Source organism: Camellia sinensis, chromosome 7 (genome assembly GCF_055761805.1).
Source record: "Camellia sinensis isolate YWXY chromosome 7, ASM5576180v1, whole genome shotgun sequence".
NCBI classification, from domain to species: Eukaryota; Viridiplantae; Streptophyta; class Magnoliopsida; order Ericales; family Theaceae; genus Camellia; species Camellia sinensis.
This window is the reverse complement of record NC_138967.1, coordinates 68670724-68693393: the sequence shown is the minus strand read 5'-3', so window position 1 is coordinate 68693393 and position 22670 is coordinate 68670724. Positions and strand designations below refer to the sequence as shown.

Sequence of the window (22670 nt, the reverse complement as noted above, 5' to 3'; positions counted from 1 at the left end):
GAAGACAATATATTCATTATGCCTTCTTTCATCCACTTCTTGTTGTGGGGGCTTGTAACTCTTTAATAATATTCAGATATGTCCTTTTTATCTAAGTCTTTTCTTAGATAGTTTTAACTTTTAAAATTCATATATTTGTCTTTAATGGTATTCACAAATTAATAAAAATGAACACACAACAAAACAAAAAATGCTGTTGAAATACATCTGGGGTTACAAAATTTTCATACAAAATGATGTGGCAGTTGCAATTCTGGGCTATAATAATTTTTGTTTTAGCTTGAAATGAAAGGACCATTGAAGGCCACATCATTATGTATGAGTTTTATGTCTAAAATTTTTATTTGTAAATCATTTTCCATACATCTGTGATGTTTTGAATTGTGTTATTCATTGTGTGTGTGTGTGTGTGTGCATGTGCATGTACACATACATGTGAATAATTTACTTGTTTTTTGTAATTGTTCTGAATCTCTTATCTAATCTGCTCTTTGTAGGGAGCAAATTTGATTGGAGTTGACAGTCTTGGTATGGATGTTAGGGTTTTCTCTGGGGTGGAAGTACGAACTCATCGTTTTCCCTTCAAAGTCCAGGTAAACAATAGTTTTTCCAAAATAATTTGATCTCTCAACTACTTGTACTTCTCAATGTTAATTTATCCTCAATAGGTTTATGTTATTAACTTCTTATGCTTGTACCTAGGACACAGACACCTCTCCTAGACCTATGTATCAATGTTGGACACATCTGAGGCATAGACATGCTTGGACATGTGGAAGTGTCCAAAATTATTTTTGAATTCTAGACATGTTGGGACACATTGAGGATGTGATATGAACACATTCTAGACACTCTAGGGACACATTGATGACGCTTATAGGACACATTAAAAAAAGCAAAAAAAACCAAAATAAATACTAACAAAATAAAATAAGGAAAATAAGCTTTGCTACCTGACAACTGTTGGATCTGAAAAAAATTTAGATATTATTAACCGGGAAGGAAAAAGAGAGGAAACTAGAAATGTTAATTCTCACGTCCAATATAAGTTGTAGTTGGCTAATTTTTTATGGCAAATCTTTTGATTATATATGTCAAATTGTCAGGCTAATGGAATTTTTAGTGCCAATTAAAAATTTAAGAAATTTTGAATGATGATGAAATGAAAATGCCATAGATGCTTAGTTCTTGAAGTTTTATTTGATCGGTTTGTTTGTTTTTATTTTGATTAGCAAAAATTATATTAACCAAAAATTGCCATCAAGAGGGTGAACAAAAAGAAAAGCCCTGTACATCAAGTGCTATAAACAACTCTTATAAACTGCACAAAAGAGGCAATTTTTATATATATTTTAGCTTGTAACAAACAATCTTAAGATTAGTCTTCAGATGCAGATTTTGTGCTATTGCCACAGTTTTCCTGTTTTGAATAGTGATTATCATCTTTACTACTGTCTTTGATAAAATTCATTGCTATCGTCCAAAAATGATGAATAGAAACAATTATTTGACAATTTGAAGAACCAAATTATGTGAAATTTTTGTGTTTGCCCAAACAGCCGATGACACTAGTTGACAACACATGTCCTATTGTCTAGAAATAGTAACATCAACCATCTTGGGGAAAAAAAAGGAAAGAATGATGTTCATGGGTTGATATAACTCTGTATACCGTGTCTGCAGGCAACATCTGAGGGGGCTGCTGAAAAACAGATCCATCAGCTCTTGTTTCCACCGGCTCGACGAAAAAAATTCAGGACTCATGGTGATGGACTTAGAGATCTAGATCCATTCTAAATCTCCTCTTTTTTTTTATTTTTATTTTTATTTTTATTTTTTATAATTTAGCTTAAGTTAAATCATTAATCATTCAGCTGAGAGTTTGACATTAAACGGTTTTGTTTGTTAGTCTTACCATGTACAGAGGAATAAAAATAAAAATAAAAACCTGTGAAGTCTTTAATGCTAATCTGTCGCAACACCAGCCTAATTTGCAATTTTCTCATATTTTATATATATATATATATATTATTTTGGTGATTTCCTTCTTGATTAGCAGCCTTTGTAGCGGAAGATGATTGCCTTCACTATGTTTGACAGAAACCATTTATCATCATGTATTTGATTGACGATAAAAATAAGTCTTCTTTTTGTTTTTCGGAAGTAGAAAAAACATACAATTTTGCTCCATCTTAGGTGAGTTTGGTTTGAATGAAAACAGGTACAAAAATGCAAGAAATAGAGGGAAAAAAAAAGGGACTCTTTTATTGGCATTTGTTTAGCATTTGTGGTGAAAAGTCCAATAAATAAATAAATATATTTTATGTAAAATTCATATCAGCATTGTAACTGAGCTATCTGGCTCAATTTTTAGAGTGGAATACAAGAATTTTTCTTGTCCAAGTAGCAAAATGATTTTTTTATTCATTTATAACAGTTGTCTCATTTTACAATTTTCTTATCTCCTCCCAATTATACATAATGGAGACAAATATTGTTCTTCCACCTTGTGCTACATTTTTAATTTTTTATTTTTAGTTTTTGGAACATCGAACGAGCGAACTTCATTAAGCCACCATGAGAACAACCAAACATAAACTTCCCCGCCAATCTTGTAAGCAACCAAACCCCCATAATAACAATCTTTACACCAAATCAAATCCACAAGAATTATAAGAAAAATTGAATAACATAAAAGTAAACCAAGCTGAAAGTAAATAAATAAAGCAAAAGATTCTTTTTTGAAATGCCTAGGCACATTTTTTTTTTATTTATTTAATCCCTTGTGGGCATTTTAATCTACAGCAATGATTGATGGCCACAAATTTTGTGACTCAAATGGCCTGAAAATGTCAAAACGATGTCGTTTTTGGTACAAAACAACTCCGAAAATGTCAAAACGACGTCGTTTTGGCATTTTTGAGCCATTTGAGCCACATAATTTGTGGCTACCAAACATTCTCCTTTAATCTCTACTGACATTTTTTTTTTCTACTTTTTGAGTCGTACTAGGCTAGAAAGCCTTGAGAAGGGGAATTAAGAAGGACCAAATTTGAAAAAAGTACACAAAGAAAAAAACTACCTTCTTATTTTTTCAAGTCTATTGTTTACATGGCAAATTCCATTTACAACACGACCATACTGCACTTTCAAACAAATTATTTCTACTAGGTTTTGAAAATCAAACTGGACTTGCCAGCTGAACTGGCGGCAATCGTTTAAAGCTAGAAACCAGTTGTTTTCCACAAAATTGATCTAATCGATGCCAGTTTATCATGATCAGCTGGTTTTTTTTACCTTATTTCTTTCCCAAATTAGGGCTCACAAGTACACCGTGTCAAAAAAAAGAAAAGGGAGAGTAAGAAAATCTAACTCAGCTCCACACGCATGCATTATTTCTAGTTCCACCTAAATTGAAACATAAAGCAAGAAAAGAAGCTTCAATTTTGCAATTCACAACTTCCTCAATTCTTTTATTTGAATCGCATCGTTCCAATGCCCCGGTTACTCAATCGCGACGCAAGTATCATTTCCTATATAATAAAAAAAAAAAAATTCATATCTTCTTCCCTTGTGTATCTTTTCCCAGTGTCCTACTTTCAGTGTCCTTTATTGCAGTACTGCTAGTAGAAGCAAATTCACTCTTACTACTACTATCTCCAGTTTTTGAGCACCCAGCTGTAGTTTTCTGATTAGGATTTCCCGAACCAGCCTCCTCATCAAAATGCTTGCTTCGCTCAGCCTCTTCATCTGCAACCTCAGCGCGGTTTTGATCCTCTTCTTTGTCACCCCTGATATCAACAAGCATAGGTTCAAATATTAGACCAACACTCACTTTTGTTTTCTTTTTCAAGTGCCAAACTAAAATTTCGTTGGCAGTAGAATTGGTCCTTATGCCATTTCCAGAGCAGATAAAAAAATAAAAAATAAAATCAAAACACAAAAACTTCTGCGAACTGGGTTGTGATTTTCATTTATATTGGCTATTGTCAATATATTTTCATCCAATCACTTTATAAGGAGAAGGAATTTTCTGTCCTTGTAGCGATATAGGTTATCGAATTGATCATTTGCATCTTTTGATGGCCCAAAATTATTTTCAGACATACCTCAAATCAACCAGTCCCAAGGTCGTCCCATAATCTGATCCACATATATGGTTGATAAACTAAGAAGTAAGGACACGTGACGCAACATGTACATTTTGACAAGACAATATTTTTGAAATGCAAGACACGACATTTGGAGAACATGAAAAAAATAGAATGTTCTATATATTTATTATATACCATATATGAATAATTCATTCAAAGTTAAAAATGCAATGTATTATGAATTTCTAAAGTTAAAATGGACGATGGATTAATAGTATAAATCTTCATTGTTTTTCTTTTATTATTAGAACCTATGTTGTTTTGTTCAAACTTATAATGTGTTTCATGTGTGTAAATGATGGATGTGTGTCCCCAAGTGTCCAAGTCTAAATTTCAAAAAAAAAAAAATAATAATAATAGGACATGTTTGGAAATATGCCCAACACATTTCAGAAGTGTCTGATAAGTGTCAGCAAGTTTCGGGCACAAACACTGTAAAAAATAAATTGAGATGTATATTATTGATTGATGTATTGATGATTGATTTGTTGTTCTGTCTATTACAAATGGTTCCTTATATAGATGTAGGTGTAGTGGATGGTGGTAGTGGTGTAGTGGAGTAGGTGAGGTGGTAGTGGTGTAGTGGGTTAGGTTTAGTGGAGTAGGTGAGGTGGTAGTGGTGGTAGGTGATGGTAGGTGAGGTGGTAGTGGTGGTAGGTGATGGTAAATTCTAACAGCCCCCCGCAAACTCAAGGAGGATAGAAACTAACCAACTTGAGTTTGAAGAGAGGAACAAAACAAGAAAATACATAAAAATAAAAAAGGATAGGTGACACTGTATGGTCGTGTCAGACCATTGGTGAAGACACTGGATGGTGGTGTCATAACGTTGTAGAGGACACTGTATGGTGGTGTCATAATGGTGTAGAGGACACTGGATGGCGGTGTCAGACCGCTGTAGAAGACAGTTTATGGGGTCATGTCGGACCGTTATAGAAGACAGTTTATGGGGTCATGTCGGACCGTTGTAGCAGACAATGTGGTGACAGTTGTTGTGACAGTTTACGGAGTCTTGCTGGACCCTTGTAGAAACTAACCGGAATCAATGTCGGGACAGTTTACAGAGTCTTGTCGGACCCTTGTAGAAACTAACCGGAATCTATGTCGGGACAGTTTACAGAGTCTTGTCGGGCCCATAAAGGAGCTAACCGGAATCAATGTCGGGACAGTTTACAGAGTCTTGTCGGACCCATGAAGGAGCTAACCGGAATCAATGTCGGGACAGTTTATGGGGTCATGTCGGACCGTTGTAAAAGTTGCACCCTCAAAAGGTGTGCCCAATTTTGTCAAAAAGCGTGCCATCAAAAGGCATGCCCAATTCATCAAAAGGCGTGCTATCAAAAGGCGTGTCCACTTTATCAAAAGATGTGCCATGAAAAGGCGTGCCAGTTTGTCGGGCGTCATGAGGCGCGCGATGCGCGTGGCTGCCTCGGCTATTTAACCAAGACGGAGCCTGAGGCCGAGGCAGAGGCAAAAAACCTGCGAAATCCTCTGAAAAACTCTTCGTTGTGCTGAGAGAGAGAGTCTGTAACACTCTGTTGCGAGAGATATTCTGTAACACTCTGTTGCCCAGAAAATGGCCTCGTCTTCCCGGAGTCTGCTCACTCTCTTTCCAGACCTCAACGAGTCAACAAGAGAGAAAACTGGTGCGGTGGCACTGGAACCTCAACCAAGCGCCCCTGAGTTTGCTCCGTTGAACTTTCCGATGCGGTCGGTGGAGCAAAAAATGGCAGTGCAAACGGATGTGGAGGCTAATCAGTATACTTTGAAGGCATGTGTGGAGTCCATGACGGTGGTCACAAACTTGTCGCACCGGCTGCAGAGCAGGACAAATGAGGTGCAGCAGTTAAACTCCCAGCTGGCTCTGCTCCAACGCATGTATAAGGATGCGCGAGCAGAGATAAGTGTGCTAAAGGCAGAAAACAAGGAGCTGAAGCGGAAGGCCACTGTGATGTTCCGATTTGGAGGTCCGCCATATGCTGCAGTGGAGGAGTATGGAGGAGTGAACGTGCTCGGCGGCGTAGGAAACACGGAGGCAGCACCGTCAAGGGCCGCCCAGGACGGAGGCAAGAAGAAGAGACCGGCGGCAGAGTAGATAAGAAAAAACAAATCCCGTCTATGGATGTGTTTGTTTGGGTTGTAAAAGTGTAATCGGGGTTGATCCCTGAGATGAATAAAATATGGTTGGTTGTGCAAATTTGTAAAATGGGTGCAATGGGGTTTGGTATTTTTGTTTTTTTGTTTTTTTTTGTTTTTGTTTTAATAAGAATAATAATAATAATAATAATAATAATAATAATAATAATAATAAAAGAAAAGTGGGTGGAACCAGCACATGGTGTTGATTGTAGGGTGCATGATGGTAATATAGAAAAATAAAAGAAAAGTGTGAAATGGTGTGGACAAAAGGTGCTGTTAAAAAATAAATAAATAAAGAAAGTGAAAGGAGATAAGAACAGCATGATTGCTGTCATGGGCGGTGCATTTTTTTTTTTTTTTTTTTAATTGAAAGAAGAAAGATAAAATAAAATAATATAAAATAATATAAAAGGGATAGTGGGATGCGTAATAATGAGTCTGTGGTGTGGTGTGGTGTGGATGGATGTCTCTGAAAATGGGTGTGTATATCAACTGCAGCCAGCGAAAAACTCCACAAACTTCGCAAGCCTAAAGCAGCAACAAGGTAGCAGAAAGCAGTGACAGTAGGGAAATCGGAGGTGGAGAAGGAGAAGCTGTCGTCGTCCATCAGACCCAGGTGGCAACAGGCTTCACCCAGAACCAAGTACCTCCATTGCCCTTCTTTGTCGCAGTTTTTACAGAGACCAGCCATGACCTTCTTCTTCAAATCCGAAACAGAGAAGCACTTGAAAGAGGGATAATCCGCTGAGTCACTGGACGAGTTATTCGACGACAGAAGCTTGACTCGATCCTTGGACGAGTTATCGGATGAGAGAGAAGACGAGTCATCGGAGGCCATCTTGAGACGGGGAATGTAGTCCTGAAGCATATCGGCGACGTGGTTGAATCGCCGGAGATAGAGAAGCGAACGAGCTTTAAGCTCCAAAGCAAGCTCGAAGCGTGGAGAGATAGCGAGAGCAGCGTCGAGAAGATTGAGAGCCGATGCGATCTCACTCTGTTCCTGACTCGCAATGAGTACTCTTGCGTCTTTCACATATTTATCTACCATCTTTCTGTTGCTAAGCCACCAGTGCTTCTTCTCTGCACCACACAGAGATGGAGATGAAGCCATTGTTGGTGAACAAGGATCAAACATCACCCTTTTGTTTTGTGTGTGTATATATATACACATCTATCAGCACATTTTACATTTCTATTCCATTGAGAGGAATGAGAAGAGTAGATATTGGAAAGAGAGTAAGGGGATGATGGGTTGAGTTCGGGTTCTCGCCGGAGAAATGGGGTTAGTCGGAGTTGTGGTGTTGTTGGTGGACTATCATTGTTGCAGACATGGTGTTCGACGAAATGTCCCAGAGGGATTTTGGGTTTGGGTTTGCTTCGGCGAGGTGGTGAAGAAGAGTGAAGGTATGTGTAGAAAATTTTAGCGGACTAGGTTGAGGTCCGGCGGGCGGCCAAGGCGAGGTTGCTGCCCGCCGGTGAAGCGAAAAATACTAAATTCTTAACCTTGCTCTGATACCATGTAAAAAATAAATTGAGATGTATATTATTGATTGATGTATTGATGATTGATTTGTTGTTCTGTCTATTACAAATGGTTCCTTATATAGATGTAGGTGTAGTGGATGGTGGTAGTGGTGTAGTGGGTTAGGTTTAGTGGAGTAAGTGAGGTGGTAGTGGTGTAGTGGGTTAGGTTTAGTGGAGTAGGTGAGGTGGTAGTGGTGGTAGGTGATGGTAAATTCTAACAAACACACCACCTGCTTAGAAGTATATGTGCTTCTTAGTTGATAAATTTAACATGATTTCAAGCTGATCATGAAATTAGATTGGCTAATTGCCAAAATCTGACCTCTATTGAGCATAATATTGGCCCTTACTCCCATGGTTAACTAATCAAATCAACATTCGTACACCACTTTGAAATTATATATTTCTGAGGCTTTTATGATCTGAATCCTTGTTTGTTTGAGATTGGATTGACAATCAAAACAAGCTCAAAATTAGGCTCAAGCTCTGCTGGCTTAACAAGTTGCAGATGATCTGGACTTGGGCTGCTTGTGAGCTACTCGTCTTGTTTTGCAGCCCTAAGAAAGAAAAACAAAATGGCTGCAAGGCCTAACACAAAATCCAACATTTTGCAGTGTGGAAAAATCTGACATTTCATACCAATAAAATTAGAGGTCAATATGTTTTTTATTTAACCATAATAAGGAATTAACTTGTTATCACTTCTTGTACCGAAAATAAAAGCACCCGTTCTCCTACTTCTCAATAATCAACTTTTTTCTATTTTAGCCTCAAAAGCTGTAAGCAGAAGACGCTGCACCAAATACTCTAGCACAGTTTCCCACAAAAAAAGAAGCAGCTATAAGCTGCACCAAACAGGGGCTCCAGTCTTGAGCTTGACTTGTTAACATGCTAATGTGCCTCAACCAGCTGAATAATCAGCTTCAAGTTGCTCCTTGTTAGGGTTTAGGATTTAGGGTAAGTCTTCAAGAAAAATCAAAAAATTACATACCCGGAATAAATAACAAGCCCAACAGCAACAGTACCAAAGGCTATGAAGTACATCCAATCAACCTGAGGAGGAATTCTGGATTCAGACTGACAGTTCTAGATTGTAACAATTATTAACTTCAATATTTAAACTTAGAATTAATCTGGATCTCCAATGTAATACCCCAATAAATTTTGTTCTCACAAACCTTCTGACGGTAAGCGAAGATGCGAATTAAAACAGTCCACATGTCTGAAGTCAGTAAAGACAGGTTTAGCATTGTGGACCCGCTGATCTGTGCAAAGAAAAGAGAGAATATTAAACAAAAATAATATGATCCAACTGTTGATATCAAAGATTCACTTAAAATAAGTGGACATTTATTCGATGGAAATCCAAATTTTTGTTATTCGTTGCTTGTAGTCGGTAAAACTATTCAAGTCACTAACTTTTTTCTTTAAGACCCGAAAGGAGTAACTTTTTAATAATCATTCTCTTAAAAGACATTAGTTCAGTTGGGTTTCAAATAGAGCCCACTAAATTTTACAGACACTCATTTCTTATTTTGTGCAACCGCAAAGAAGAAATTAGAGAAAAGAGAGGCAGAACAATAACCAACACCTTATTGGAGAGCACAACGATACATGGGAATGTGAGAATACTGAATGAAAATTACACCATTATTAGATTACTCTCAATTACAAAGATGATTTACAGTGTGAGTCTTGATGAAAAATTCTGCAAGCTGCAAGGAGGAGAAGGTAAAGGGCAGATCAATGGTGTACCCAACTGAAATTTTTTTTTTTTTTTTGGGTGAATACCAACTGAAAATGTTGACGAACAAAAAAACAATCAATCTCGTCACTTGCATAGCAGAGAACATGGTGATGGCTACATTCGAAGGGTCGACTATGTTTGATTCTTTGGCTACAGAGATGCAATAGAATCTGAGGGAGAGAGATGATGCAACGAAGTTCAACAGAGAGACAAAGACATGCATGACTTCAATGAGAGAATTGTGAAAGTAAAGATGTTCAATGAGGGTAGGAGGGAGGTCTCTGTGACTCTGATTGATTGTGCAATAAAGAGTTGTGAATTGCAATTGTGAACTACAAGGGTGCAATGCAGGCTTGTGACAAAAGGACGGAAAAGAGGGCTGAAATGAAGACTTGTGAAAGCACCAGAAAAGAAGAGAGAGATGACTTCAAAAGTCCAGCATCGTGTGATTTCAACGACTACGTTTCCGGCGGAGCTCTGACACCATGTGAGAATAAAGAGAAAATTATACTATTACTGTATTAACCTCAATTACAAAGATGGTTTACATTAATTAAAGGGGAAATAACATGTCAGAGGTAATAAGTAAAAATAATTACAATTTCATGGAAAAACTTATAAAATTATTTTGGATAAATTACAAATACAACTTTTGAAGTTTACTTAAAATACAAATTGCCCCTTATGATTTTGGAAATTACATCCTGCTCTTTGAAATTTTTAATTTCATAACAAATGACTCATTTTATTAATAAACCATCAAGTTAATTAACAGTTTTTAATGATGTTAGAAATTTATTTTAATTAATAAATCACATAATTTTATTATTGTATACGACAACAGTTAAAAATTGGGTAAACTACCAATAGGACCTAATAGTTGGACTTAATTTCCATCAAGTCCTATTGAAAATAAGTTCTAGTAAAATCGTTATTAAAAATAATTTTTTGTGACGATTTTTTACATGTCACTGAAAATTAAAAATTAGTGACTTTTTTTTGTCACGGTTTTTATAAATTGTCGGTAAAACTTACAATTAATGACTTTATTTTCTGTGACGAATTTTTCAAACTGTTGTTGAAAGTTGAAAATTAGTGACTTTTTTTTGACAATTTTTTTAAACTGTTACTAAAACTTATAATTAGTGACATTTTTTGCGACAATTTTCAAACTGTAACTAAAAATTAATTGGTGACGTTTTTTAATATTATTTGATAAAAAACGTCATTAATTATCATAGGACTTATTGGATAATAAGTCCACCAATTAGGACCTACATATAAGTCTCCCTTCTCCGTTAATGTTGTTAAATAAAAAATTCCAAGTAGGTATTTGTAATTTTGGGAGTAATCCGTATTTTAAGCAAATCTCAGGTGGTGTATTTCTAATTTACCCAATTATTTTTTAATGTTCTAAAATTTTTCATTAATATGTTATTATTTTTTCTACATTCCACTTAAATGATATTTTCCCTTAATTAAATAGAGAGAAACTCCAAGCACTAAAAATACAAAAAAACCACTATACACAAACCAATAATACAACATTCACAGTAACAACCAGAATAAGAAATGGAAATCTCAACCACATGTAAGATGAGAGAAAATTAAAGCTAAAAAAAATTAAAAATTGTAAACCTTCAGCAACTCAAGTCCATACCTTCAGCAATATGGGGACACCTGAGTAAAACAGAAACATCGCCAATGCAAATCCAATAAAAGGAATCACCTAAAATTGAAAGATCATGATACACATTAAATTAAACTCTGTTCAAGAAAAATGATCAAACTTCTTTACATACTGAACTAAAAGGCATGCAAACCAACAGAGGAATAGGCTTCATAACAGACAATTCACTCTTGATTTTATTTTAACTATTCTCTCTTAGATAAATTCCTTATGCATGTTATTTCACTTATTAGCATATTGTTGAGGAAAAATGTATCCAAACAGAAATTTATTTCGAACAAGCTAGACCACTGTTCTTCTCAAAATTCATTATGCCAACTATGACCCACGAGGAATTTAATACATTTATTTTTTCTTTCAGTTAGCCACCAGTTGCACACCATTTTATTTAATAAAACCAATATATTAATGAATTTTCATCTGTAACAATCATGAATAAACAATACAGAGAGAGAGAGAGAGAGAGAGTACTACATCATTTTAATTACTTTGTCTTGGGGAACTCTGGTCATAGACAAAAAGAAACTACTTCAAGAAACCTCATTAGGTTTGAACTTTAAACCCACTAAGCAAAATTTGAAAGATCAATTCAAACAACTCGAGGTTTCAGATGTTAGAAGTCTTATTAAACTTGGTTCACTTAAAAAATTAAACTAATTAAGGGTTGGAATTAGGCTTTTCATGCCATAATTTTGAAGGGAAATGCATGTGTTCCGGTCGGGGTTGTTCTAGATAAAAATCTACTGACCCCGTGAATAAATGCTATTACTATAAAATGCACCAGCTCTCCTTCAGTGTGAATTTCCATCACACTCCATACATTTATGTACTATAAACATCATGTTTAGTTCAAGCTCTTAAAATTTCCTTATCAGCAGGAACTAAAACAAAGTATGAAAAAACATCAAACTAAATTCACAGTGGTAATTTCTAAACTGAAACTTAGTAAAAAAAAGACATTTTTAAGTCCGTCTTACAAACAAAAAAAATACCTCTTATATTAGACATAGACATGCAATGTGAATCAATTTAAATTAATTCATTTTGATCTCTAAAATTTTGCATGTCTCCCTCTGTTATCATGCCTACGAATGTGGTTGAAATTTTCTCATAAAAAATTGTCTATCTACTAGATGAAAAACAACAGACTTACTGCTCCGGCTGACCAGTGGATAGATTTGAGCTCATTCTGCTCGAGTATGATTCTAAAAACGTCATAAGGAATACAAGTGGAAGGGAAAATAAAATATAAAGATTGCACTGTATTTCTATACAATATTGAAAGATTCAAGGATATGAACATAACAAAATATTAACGGCACAAAGCAATGAATATATATGAAGTAAAGCATGTCAAATTATCATTAAGCTTTGGCAACTATTTGATCACCTCTAAATTTTTAAAGCAATGCATGTTGGATATAATCAGAAATTCCATAACAATGCAAGGTAGGATACATTTGGCAAGCACTGATAATAGCACCAAAAAGGCCCAACATTCCCATGAGTTCAACCCTATCAGCACTTTTCACAAAAAACTCCTTCAAAAGACAGAAAACAGGAATTAATGACGCAAAATTAGATACACTGCAGTTCAAAATGAATAAATAACAAATACTTGCATACAAACACCCGTACACGTCTTCATTTATGTAATAGGCTGTGTGTATAAATAAGACTTATGAGAACCACTGAGTGGCGTAGCCCAACAAACTTGCAACAATTATGGAAGACCAATATTTTCTTTTTCAATTAATAATTCCCTATGAAGGCAGATGTTCAAAATCATTAAAAACTGATTATAAACTAATAATTTGAAGAGAAAAAAAGGAATTGCACATTTTCACCTGAAACAATAAAGCAACCAGAAACATCTAACAACATTGCTTGTGTAACAGAATAAAGTTCAGAAAGAAACATCTAGAAGCAGCCAGGAGAATGTGAAATAATTACACAGGCTTTACACATTTTTTATTAGCAACAAAAAAAATAAAAAAATAAAATAAAACAAAGAATTGTATTAGAGAATGTGCCGAGGGGCACCGCCTTTATCAATGAAATAAAAAGAAAAAGAAAATAATAATAAAAGGGACTCATAGATACTCCTTATACAGATCAAAAACATCCACACTCATCTATTAAAGCCTGTGCAGTTATTTCACGTCCACACCCGACTACACAGGCTTTACAAAAATGCCAAAAGATAAAATAAAGGGGAAAAAAAGGAAAAAACGAAAAAGAAAAAAGAAGGAAAGAGTATAAGGGGGTGCATGAAGGCAAAACCACAGCCAGACAAAGGGTGAGATTTGGAAATAATTAAAAAAAAGGTCAAGAAGTGTTGGAGGTCACCCCATGTGAAAGGGGTGATCCTCATTTCATGCAAAACCATACATACAGAGTCAAGGATGATGGCATAGGAAGACCTCCACTGGAAGTGAAAGTTTGAATTGGGCATCTGCAAGACCCGGCCTTCTCTACACGTTGTTGATGTTTGTTGATTTTCACCATTCACCATTAAAGAGGGTAGACATTTTTTGGTGGGTTGGTATCTCTCTCTCCCTCTCTTTGTGTATAAATAGAGATGGGAGGGAGAAGATGTACTGTATCAAAAATTTGAGAGAGAGAGCTGTGAGTTGAGTGAGAGATTTTATCTCCTCCTCTGTTTTGTATTTTTGCTCCATTTTAGTGAAAATTCTCATTTTTGTCCGTGAATGTAGGCATTGGGCCGAACCACGTAAATATTGTGTGCTCTGTGTGTGTGAAATTATTTTCTGGGTGTGTTTGATCCTAACAAAGTGGTATCAGAGCCGGTTTTGTGCGTTTTCGGAAAAACAAAGTGTTTTTTCAAAACTTGCCCAGAAATCAAAGTGGTCGAAATCCACTTTTGATCACATAACCTTGAAGCTCTAGACGAGATGAGCACATAGGTGAAAACCGCGTCAAAAATGGAGGTCGGAGGTGACCGCACGCGCCACAAGCGCACTTGACGCCGTTCTCACGCGCCGGTGACTGGCTGCACGAGCTTCACGCGCGAACCCAGGGAAGAAGACGACCCTTCTGTTTTATGTAATAAATACATATTGGTGAAGCTATAAAACCCAAGGGTTGTGTTGGCGTAGTGGCTAAAGTCGAAGTGTTGTTGCTGGAAGTCCGGAGTTCAAAACTCCATGGAGACAAGACATAATAATTTTTTTTGTAAATTCACTTCAGCCGAGCCGCCCAAGACAAAACCGTTGACCAAGCTGAGCCACGTTGACCAAGCCGATGACCAAGTCGAGTCGGAGCCGAAGCCGCTGACCGAGCCGATTGACCAAGCCGTTGACGCAAGTCGAACCGGAGGAATTATCCGGGGCTTCTCAGCCGCACAAGCTTTTGCCGATCTGAGCTGTCCAACCTGTTTTGGCTTGATCTGAGCCATTCTGGGTCCATTTTTGATGATCCAATAATGCTTTCCAACTATGTGGAATATTCCGGACACATCCGTATGGTCAGATTTTGCAAATCAACTTTCAAAAATTTGCAGTTTTTATTTTGGCAATCCGAAGTGATTTTCCAACTAATTTGATCAGTTCGGACTCCACAGTGGAGCCTGTTTTCAAACAGAGATCACTTTTTGTATGATGGAGGAATCCACATTAGTTTCAGGGCCGATGATTTGGTTGAACGCTTCTAATTATGCGATATGGAAGCCGCGGATGGAGGACATCCTGTATTGTAGAGATTTGTTTGACCCTATAGTGCTAAAGGGGGTCAAACCAGATGGAGACAAGGATGAGGACTGGATAAAAACCAACCGGAAGATTGTCGGTCAAATCTGTTAAAATTGATGTATTATTGATTGATATTTATGTTATGTTTACAATGAGTCCTATATATAGAAGATTAGAGGAGGTAGGTATGTAGTAGGTGGAGTAGTAGGTGGAGTAGGTGAAGTGGGTGGAGTAGGTGTAGTGGTAGGTTTTGGTAGGTTTTAACAGCCCCCCGCAAACTCAAGGGGGATAGGAACTAACCAACTTGAGTTTGGAGAGAGTAACAAAACAAGAAAATAGACTAATACATAAAATAAAAGAGGATAGGAGACACTGTATGGTCGTGTCAGACCGTTGGGGAAGACACTGGATGGTTGTGTCATAACGTTGTAGAGGACACTGGATGGTTGTGTCATAACGTGGTAGAGGACACTGGATGTGTGTGTCATAACGTTGTAGAGGACACTGGATGCATGTGTTATAACGTTGTAGAGGACACTGGATGGTTGTGGCAGACCGTTGTAGCAGATAAAGTCGGGACAGGTGACGAGGTCACACCGGACCGATGGAGAAGCTAACCGGAATCAAATGTCGGAACAGTTTATGGGGTCATGTCGGACCGTTGGAAAATACACTGTATGATGGTGTATATAGGCTGCCCAAATATATATATACATGGATATATATATCGAGCCCTCAAAAGTCGCGCCCTCAAAAGGCGTGCCCACTTCATCAAAAGTCGTGCCCGACAGAAAGCGTCAAGCCATCAAAAGGTGAGCCGGAGACGCGGCGAGGCACGTGAGCGACAGAGCGGCGTGTCGGCCGCGTCGTCAGTGTCGATATAAACCAATGCGGAGGCTGTGGAAACCAAACCAGGCTAAAACCTCCGAATATTGTCATTCTGAAACACTCTGTAAATACTCTGGATCCAACCCTTCTCTGAAAAACTCTGCGTTTTCGGAGAGAGAAACTTTGTAACACTCTGTAGCCCAGAAAATGGCCTCGTCTTCCCGTGGTCTGCTCACTCTCTTTCCAGACCTCAACGAGTCAACAAGAGAGATAACTGGTGCGGTGGCCCGTGAACCTCAACCAAACACCTCTGGTTTTGCTCCGTTGAACTTTCCGATGCGGTCGGTGGAGCAAAAAATGGCAGTGCAAACGGATATTGAGGCCAATCAGTATACATTGAAGTCATGTGTAGAGACCATGACGGCGGTCACAAACTTGTCGCACCAGCTTCAGAGTAGGACAAATGAGGTGCAGCAGTTAAATGCCCAGCTGGCTCTGCTCCAGCGCATGTATAAGGATGTGCAAGCAGAGATAAGTGTGCTAAAGGCAGAAAACAAGGAGCTGAAGCGGAAGGCCACCGTGATGTTCCGATTTGGAGGTCCACCATATGCTGTAGTGGAGGAGTAGGGGGGAGTGAACGTGCTCGGCGGCGTGGGAAACACGGAGGCAGCACCGTCAAGGGCCGCCCAGGACGGAGGCAAGAAGAAAAGACCGGCGGCAGAGTAGAGAAGGGATAAGGAAAAAAGTCCCGCCTGTGGGTGGGTGTTTGTGGGTGATGTTTTGTTTTGTTTTGTTTTGTTTTTTTTTTTTTTTGTGTGTGTAAAATTGTGATCGGGGTTGATCCCGGAGATGAATAAAATATGGGTGGTGTGCAAATTGGTAAATTGGTTGGTTTTTTTTGTTTTTTTTTGTTTTTTGTTAAGAGGGGGAACACGCCCATGTGATAATAATAAAAATAATAAGAATGATAATGAGAATTTGCTCATTGTCCAGCAAAGTGATGGGAGATAGGAGGAGAGAGAGTGTGTTTGAGTAATATATTATAATAAAAAAAGATATATATATATATATATATGTATGGGGCAGTGGAGAAGATGGGTTTTAAAAATAAAAAAGGGAGCATGGTGGGTATGTAAAGTAGATAATAAAATAAAAGTGGGTTTAAAGAAAGTGAGGGATGTGGGCGGTGGATGAACAAACAAATAAATAAATAAAGGAATGAAAAGAAATAAATAAAGAAAGAAAGAGAGAAATAAATAAAGAAAGAAATAAATAAATAAATAAAGCAAGCGTTGTGTGTGTTGCCCTTTTCCCTCTGCTGCGGCAGTGTGTTGATATAGTTCAGAGCAAAGAAACCAAGTCGATAGAGACTGTGCTAGTGAAGAAGAGAGTTTCTTTTGCTCCTGTGTTAGAGACATTTTGCAACCTCTCAAAAGATGCATGGAAGGGAGGGATGCAATCTCGAGTCACAAAGTGAGCTTTGCATGGCACCCCAGTAAGGGGGTGTGAGCACTATGCACAGAGTTGCATAGTGGTAGCTTGTACAGACCAGTGGAAGCTGTCTTGGCAGAAGGGCTAACTGTCAAACATCAGTACGGACGTACAAGTGAGACATAACCGAACATCAGGGATTACAACACAGACAACGGGCGTATAAGATCGCTGGGAAGTTGTTCTGAAGTGCAGAAAGCAAAGACTGGTTGTTCAGAAATAAGTTCCAAGCAAGGAAAAGTGAGGATGTTGATGTGTCAAACTCTGAAGTTTTCTAGTTGCTCCCGTGTTCATCATGCAAGGAGTTGCACGGCAATGCAGGGTATCCTGAGTAGGGGGTGCATGGTATCCAATCAGGGGGTGCTTGATTCCTTGGCAGCAGGTTTTGTTGTGGATCACCTTACATGGGCTGAGGGGGTGATTGTTGGAGGTCACCCCATGTGAAAAGGGGTGATCCTTATTTCATGCAAAACCATACATATAGAGTCAAGGATGATGGCATAGGAAGACCTCCACTGGAAGTGAAAGTTTGAATTGGGCATCTGCAAGACCCGACCTTCTCTTCACGTTGTTGATGTTTGTTGATTTTCGCCATTCACCATTAAAGAGGGTAGACATTTTTGGTGGGTTGGTATCTCTCTCTCCCTCTCTTTGTGTATAAATAGAGATGGGAGGGAGATGATGTATTGTATCAGAAATTTGAGAGAGAGAGCTGTGAGTTGAGTGAGAGATTTTATCTCCTCCTCTGTTTTGTATTTTTGCTTCATTTTAGTGAAAATTCTCATTTCTATCCGTGGATATAGGCATTGGGCCGAACCACGTAAATATTGTGTGCTCTGTGTGTGTGAGATTATTTTCTGTGTGTGTTTGATCCTAACAAGAAGAACGGGAAATGAAGTGTTGAAAAACAAGCAAAAGGAGATTCCAAGAAAAAGTAGAGCTAGGAGAAACAGTTAGAGCATATTCTAACAATTGGGAAGCAGGAGACATGGAGAGAAGATTCTTTCAATTAAAATAAAATAAAAAAAGCTTTTATAATAAGGAAAAAACTATTTTTAAAGCAATCCTTGAGGCTGAGATATAAAACAAAAATGAAAAAGAGAAGCCAATATACCTGCAGACACGTACCCTTTCATAAAATGTTTGTGTTCTTTGAGAAAAAATAGGGTAAACTTACCTCACTGACATTACTGATAGCATAAAGTGTAGACCCAGCTATCACTAGCATGTCCCCTTTAAGTGGGTTGCTCCCTCCTGGAAACCATAATAAAACTCATTATTTTATACTTTTACAAAATGACAAATGAGAGGAAAAAATTCCCTGATGACAGATTAGACTATAAATTGGCAAATTATACCTGCAACAATGCATTTGTTTCCTTATTGGATTATTGCTTTTATTTGGTTTACCTATATTAGACTAGGCTTGATATGAGATTCAGATATTAATTTGGAATTGTCATTCAAGCTCTAAATTTTTGGGCTCCTTTGGATGAACAAATCGTGCAGATCGACTCAAATAAATATTGTGGTATAAGGAAAATTTTCTTTTGGAAACCTTTGGTTGTGCTTTCTGAATTACATTGCTCTTCACTGGCTGATGAATATATAAAAGTACATTTGCTAAGGTGTTACAGAATACAACATTACAATGAAACAAGAGACCATTGCAAAAGTGCCATCGACCTAACACCATCATGCTAAGAGCACAGATATCTAATATAATAGTATTTCTTAGTTTAAGAGACCTTAACTAGTCCAATCAGTAGCTTCAACAAAACTCAAGACCACATAACCAGACTAGGAGAGAAAAAAAAAAGTATAACCAATCTAGAAATAAAAATTGAGGTACTAAATATAAAAATGTGAATAATTTGAAGAATTTACGGGACACCATAATGTATTGTGTGACTTTTATAAGGAATGATAAACAACCACCAGAAACTGATGCATGCGCTTGTACAAGACCTCTACACTCAAACAAGCAAGGATGTTTGTGACACACCAAAGAATGCCATGTACCATGACCTTGAATGCCTCAAGTCAAGTTAGTTATCTCACTAAACAGAATACTTGAAGTAAAGCATAGAAGCGAATAGTTGAAAAAACTTGAGGAAGAGTGCCTAAGAAGAAGGGATTTAAGGATACTTGTGATTGATGAAAAACCTAAGACAATTTAGAAATAGAACCTTGGTGTGGGAATTGACAAGTAACATGGAGTTAAGGGATGGATTTTTGATATGGATATTGAATGCTTAGATCACCTAAGAAACCTTAATTGAGGAGCTTAAAGATCTTCGACTAATATGCTTGTTATTTTAATGCTATAGGATTAGTGTTCATTAAGTGAGCATAGTAAGCCTTAATCACGATTAATTAAGTTAAGCAAGATTAAGTTTAATCTTGATTAATTATAACTAAAATCGATTAATTAAATTAATGATGGAGATTAAGGAATTAATGAAGCAAGCACATAAGTGATGCATACATACACCACCCCTTTTGTCCCATGCCTTCCTTGTCTTCCAACCCTTTTGTCTCACCTTGCTAGGTAAAACCAAAACAAGAGAAAAATCTGTAGGAGCAAGAATATAAGAGAAGGAAGGAGAAGGTTAGAGAAGAGTTGAGAGGATTTGTATTCTAGGAAGAGAAGAAGAAAAGAGAAAGGAAGAAGAAAAGAGAAAGGAAGGAGAAAAGAAGAGGAGTCAAAGAAATTCAAAGTCTTCAACGAAGAAATTAAGAGAAATTCATCAAAGGGTAAGAAATCCAGTCCTCTACCTCAAGTTATTGTTGTAACCTAGAAAGAAAATCATTTAGACTACATTTTGAAGAGATTGAAATGAAAGAAATAGAGAAGAACTTGGAAAAGAAACGGGGTTTGAAGAATTGGTTAGAAAAACTAAGTTTTGATTTGCCTTAACTTAGAATTCATCTCATATTAATGTTTACCTATCAAACACACATCACCGATTCATGATTTGAAGTCTTAAACTGTTAAAACCTACCATCACCTACTCCACCTACTACACCTACCACCACCTACCACCACCTACTACACACCTACCACTACCACCTACTCCACCTACTCCACTACATCTCCTATATAAGGAGCCCCTCACCATTTGTAATAAATAACATACATCAATCAATAATATATCAATTTTAACATGGTATCAGAGCTATAGGTTAAAGATCTTGGTGTTTTTCGCCTTCCGGCGGGCGGCAACCTTGCCTTGACCGCCCGCCGGATCTCAACCAATTCAAACCTCCCTCTCCCTCTCGGCACCTCACCGAAACACACCACCATTGCCTTCACTCGACACACACACACACCAGCTTTCACACACGACAGAGGCACATACCAAAGACACACAAACACCATCTCTCACCATCTGGTCTTCAAAAATATCAATTTTTCATCTCCTGGATCGATGAATCTACTCATGGATTGATGAATCTGTCGCTCTCTTCTCTCCTGCATTTAAATTTGGGGCCCTCCTGGGTGACACCACCATCGAGAACAGACAGCAACACGTCCATGAAGTCTTGCTCAGCCTTGGCCTCGTCGGAATTTCTTTTATGCTTATGTTCCTCCAACCACCCTCGAAGCACACCGTCTAGTTCCTTGGCTGTCTTCTTCATGGCCTTCTCATAACCCTCTGAATCCAACCACCTCAAGAATGGAACCGCATCTGCCACCGTAAACACCCTGCCTGTCGTCGAACCAGTGTGTACTCAACGACGAAGATCCATACTATCTCTCTCTAGAATCAAAGAGTATTTGCTTCAAAACAGTGAACCCTGATCTTGGTGGCTGAATCGTTGATCACAGAATTGGCCCAGAGCATCTTCGTCCTTCTCACTGTTCAATATCTTATCATCGCCATGACTGGGTCTGCCCAGTTTATCTCTGTTCAGCCTGAAGAGCTCAAATTCCAATATTGAGCTGGAAAAACAAAGCTACAGTGATCTTAAAGTTACATCCAACATCATCATCATGTACCCCACTCTCTCTTTCTCTCATTTTTTTCACTTTCCAACCCACCAGCGCACATGCTTTCCTCCTTCATATATTATTGTTATTATTATTATTATTAACCCACAAAAAAAAAAATATATATATATATATATATACCGAACCCCATTACCGATTTTCACAAAACAGTGGGACAAGAAACCACGCGAACCACTTTCCTTATTTCCCCCATCTTTCATTTTGATTTCAAATTTATTCTTATTATTTCTTTCTTTATTTTTCTTTCACATTATTTTTCATCTTTTTCAAATTCCATTCATACCATATAGCTTTGCACACCAAACCATCTTTTATTCATGTCAGGGATCAACCCCGATCACAATTTTACACACACAAAAAAAAAAAAAAAAAAAAAAAACCACAAACAACCAACCAAAACACAACACCCAAAGATTTGTTTTCTTTTCTGCAACCGGCCACCCACCGACCTCACTTCTTCGCCTATTCCGCCGGTCTTTTCTTCTTGCCTCCGTCCTGGGCGACCCTTGACGGTGTTGCCTCCGTGTTTCCCACTCCACTGGGCACGATCACTCCACCCTGCTCCTCCACTGCAGCATATGGCGGACCTCCAAATCGGAACATCACGGTGGCCTTCCGCTTCAGCTCCTTATTTTCCGCCTTTAGCACACTTATCTCTGCTCGCGCATCCTTATACATGCGCTGGAGCAGAGCCAGTTGGGCGTTTAACTGCTGCACCTCATTTGTCCTACTCTGCAGCCGGTGCGACAAGTTTGTGACCGCAGTCATGGTTTCCACACATGACTTCAATGTATACTGATTGGCTTCAATATCCGTTTGCACTGCCATTTTTTGCTCCACAGACCGCATAGGAAAGTTCAATGGAGCAAAACCAGAGGTGTTTGGTTGAGGTTCACGGGCCACCACATCAGTTATCTCTCTTGTTGACTCGTTGAGGTCTGGAAAGAGAGTGAGCAGACCACGGGAAGAAGAGGCCATTTTCTGGGCTACAGAGTGTTACAAAGTTTCTCTCTCCGAAAACGCAGAGTTTTTCAGAGAAGGGTTGGATCCAGAGTATTTACAGAGTGTTTCAGAATGACAATGTTTAGAGGTTTCAGCCTGGTTTGGTTTCCACAGCCTCCGCATTGGTTTATATCGACACTGACGACGCGGCCGACACGCCGCTCTGTCGCTCACGTGCCTCGCCGCGTCTCCGGCTCACCTTTTGATGGCTCGACGCTTTCTGTCGGGCACGACTTTTGATGAAGTGGGCGCGCCTTTTGAGGGCGCGACTTTTGAGGGCTCGATATATATATCCATATATATATATATATTTGGGTAGCCTATATACACCATCATACAGTGTATTTTCCAACGGTCCGACATGACCCCC

The 22670-nt window shown here is 38.1% G+C and overlaps 2 protein-coding genes across 6 annotated transcripts in view; one reads left to right on the top strand and one right to left on the bottom strand.

Moving 5' to 3' along the window:
• Positions 1–1969, top strand: part of LOC114277691 (Pentatricopeptide repeat (PPR) superfamily protein) — a 32767-nt gene extending 30798 nt beyond the window's left edge. For all 4 annotated transcript variants that reach the window (XM_028219624.2, XM_028219625.2, XM_082878142.1 and 1 more), the window contains exons 11-12: positions 498–593; positions 1684–1969. In XM_028219624.2, the coding sequence (XP_028075425.2) occupies positions 498–593; positions 1684–1797 (210 nt within the window). In that variant the 3' untranslated portion in view covers positions 1798–1969. The remainder of the gene's footprint in view (positions 1–497; positions 594–1683) is intronic.
• Positions 1970–3269: 1300 nt separating this feature from the next.
• The window catches only part of LOC114277692 (uncharacterized), a 59584-nt gene continuing 40183 nt past the window's right edge, over positions 3270–22670 (bottom strand). Inside the window, exons 5-11 of one of the 2 annotated variants that reach the window (XM_028219627.2) lie at positions 18461–18537; positions 12713–12795; positions 12408–12459; positions 11225–11293; positions 8996–9082; positions 8809–8870; positions 3270–3791 (exon numbers count right to left, since the gene is read on the bottom strand). In XM_028219627.2, the coding sequence (XP_028075428.1) occupies positions 3557–3791; positions 8809–8870; positions 8996–9082; positions 11225–11293; positions 12408–12459; positions 12713–12795; positions 18461–18537 (665 nt within the window). In that variant the 3' untranslated portion in view covers positions 3270–3556. The remainder of the gene's footprint in view (positions 3792–8808; positions 8871–8995; positions 9083–11224; positions 11294–12407; positions 12460–12712; positions 12796–18460; positions 18538–22670) is intronic. The other variant, XM_082878143.1, reaches the window with a different exon arrangement.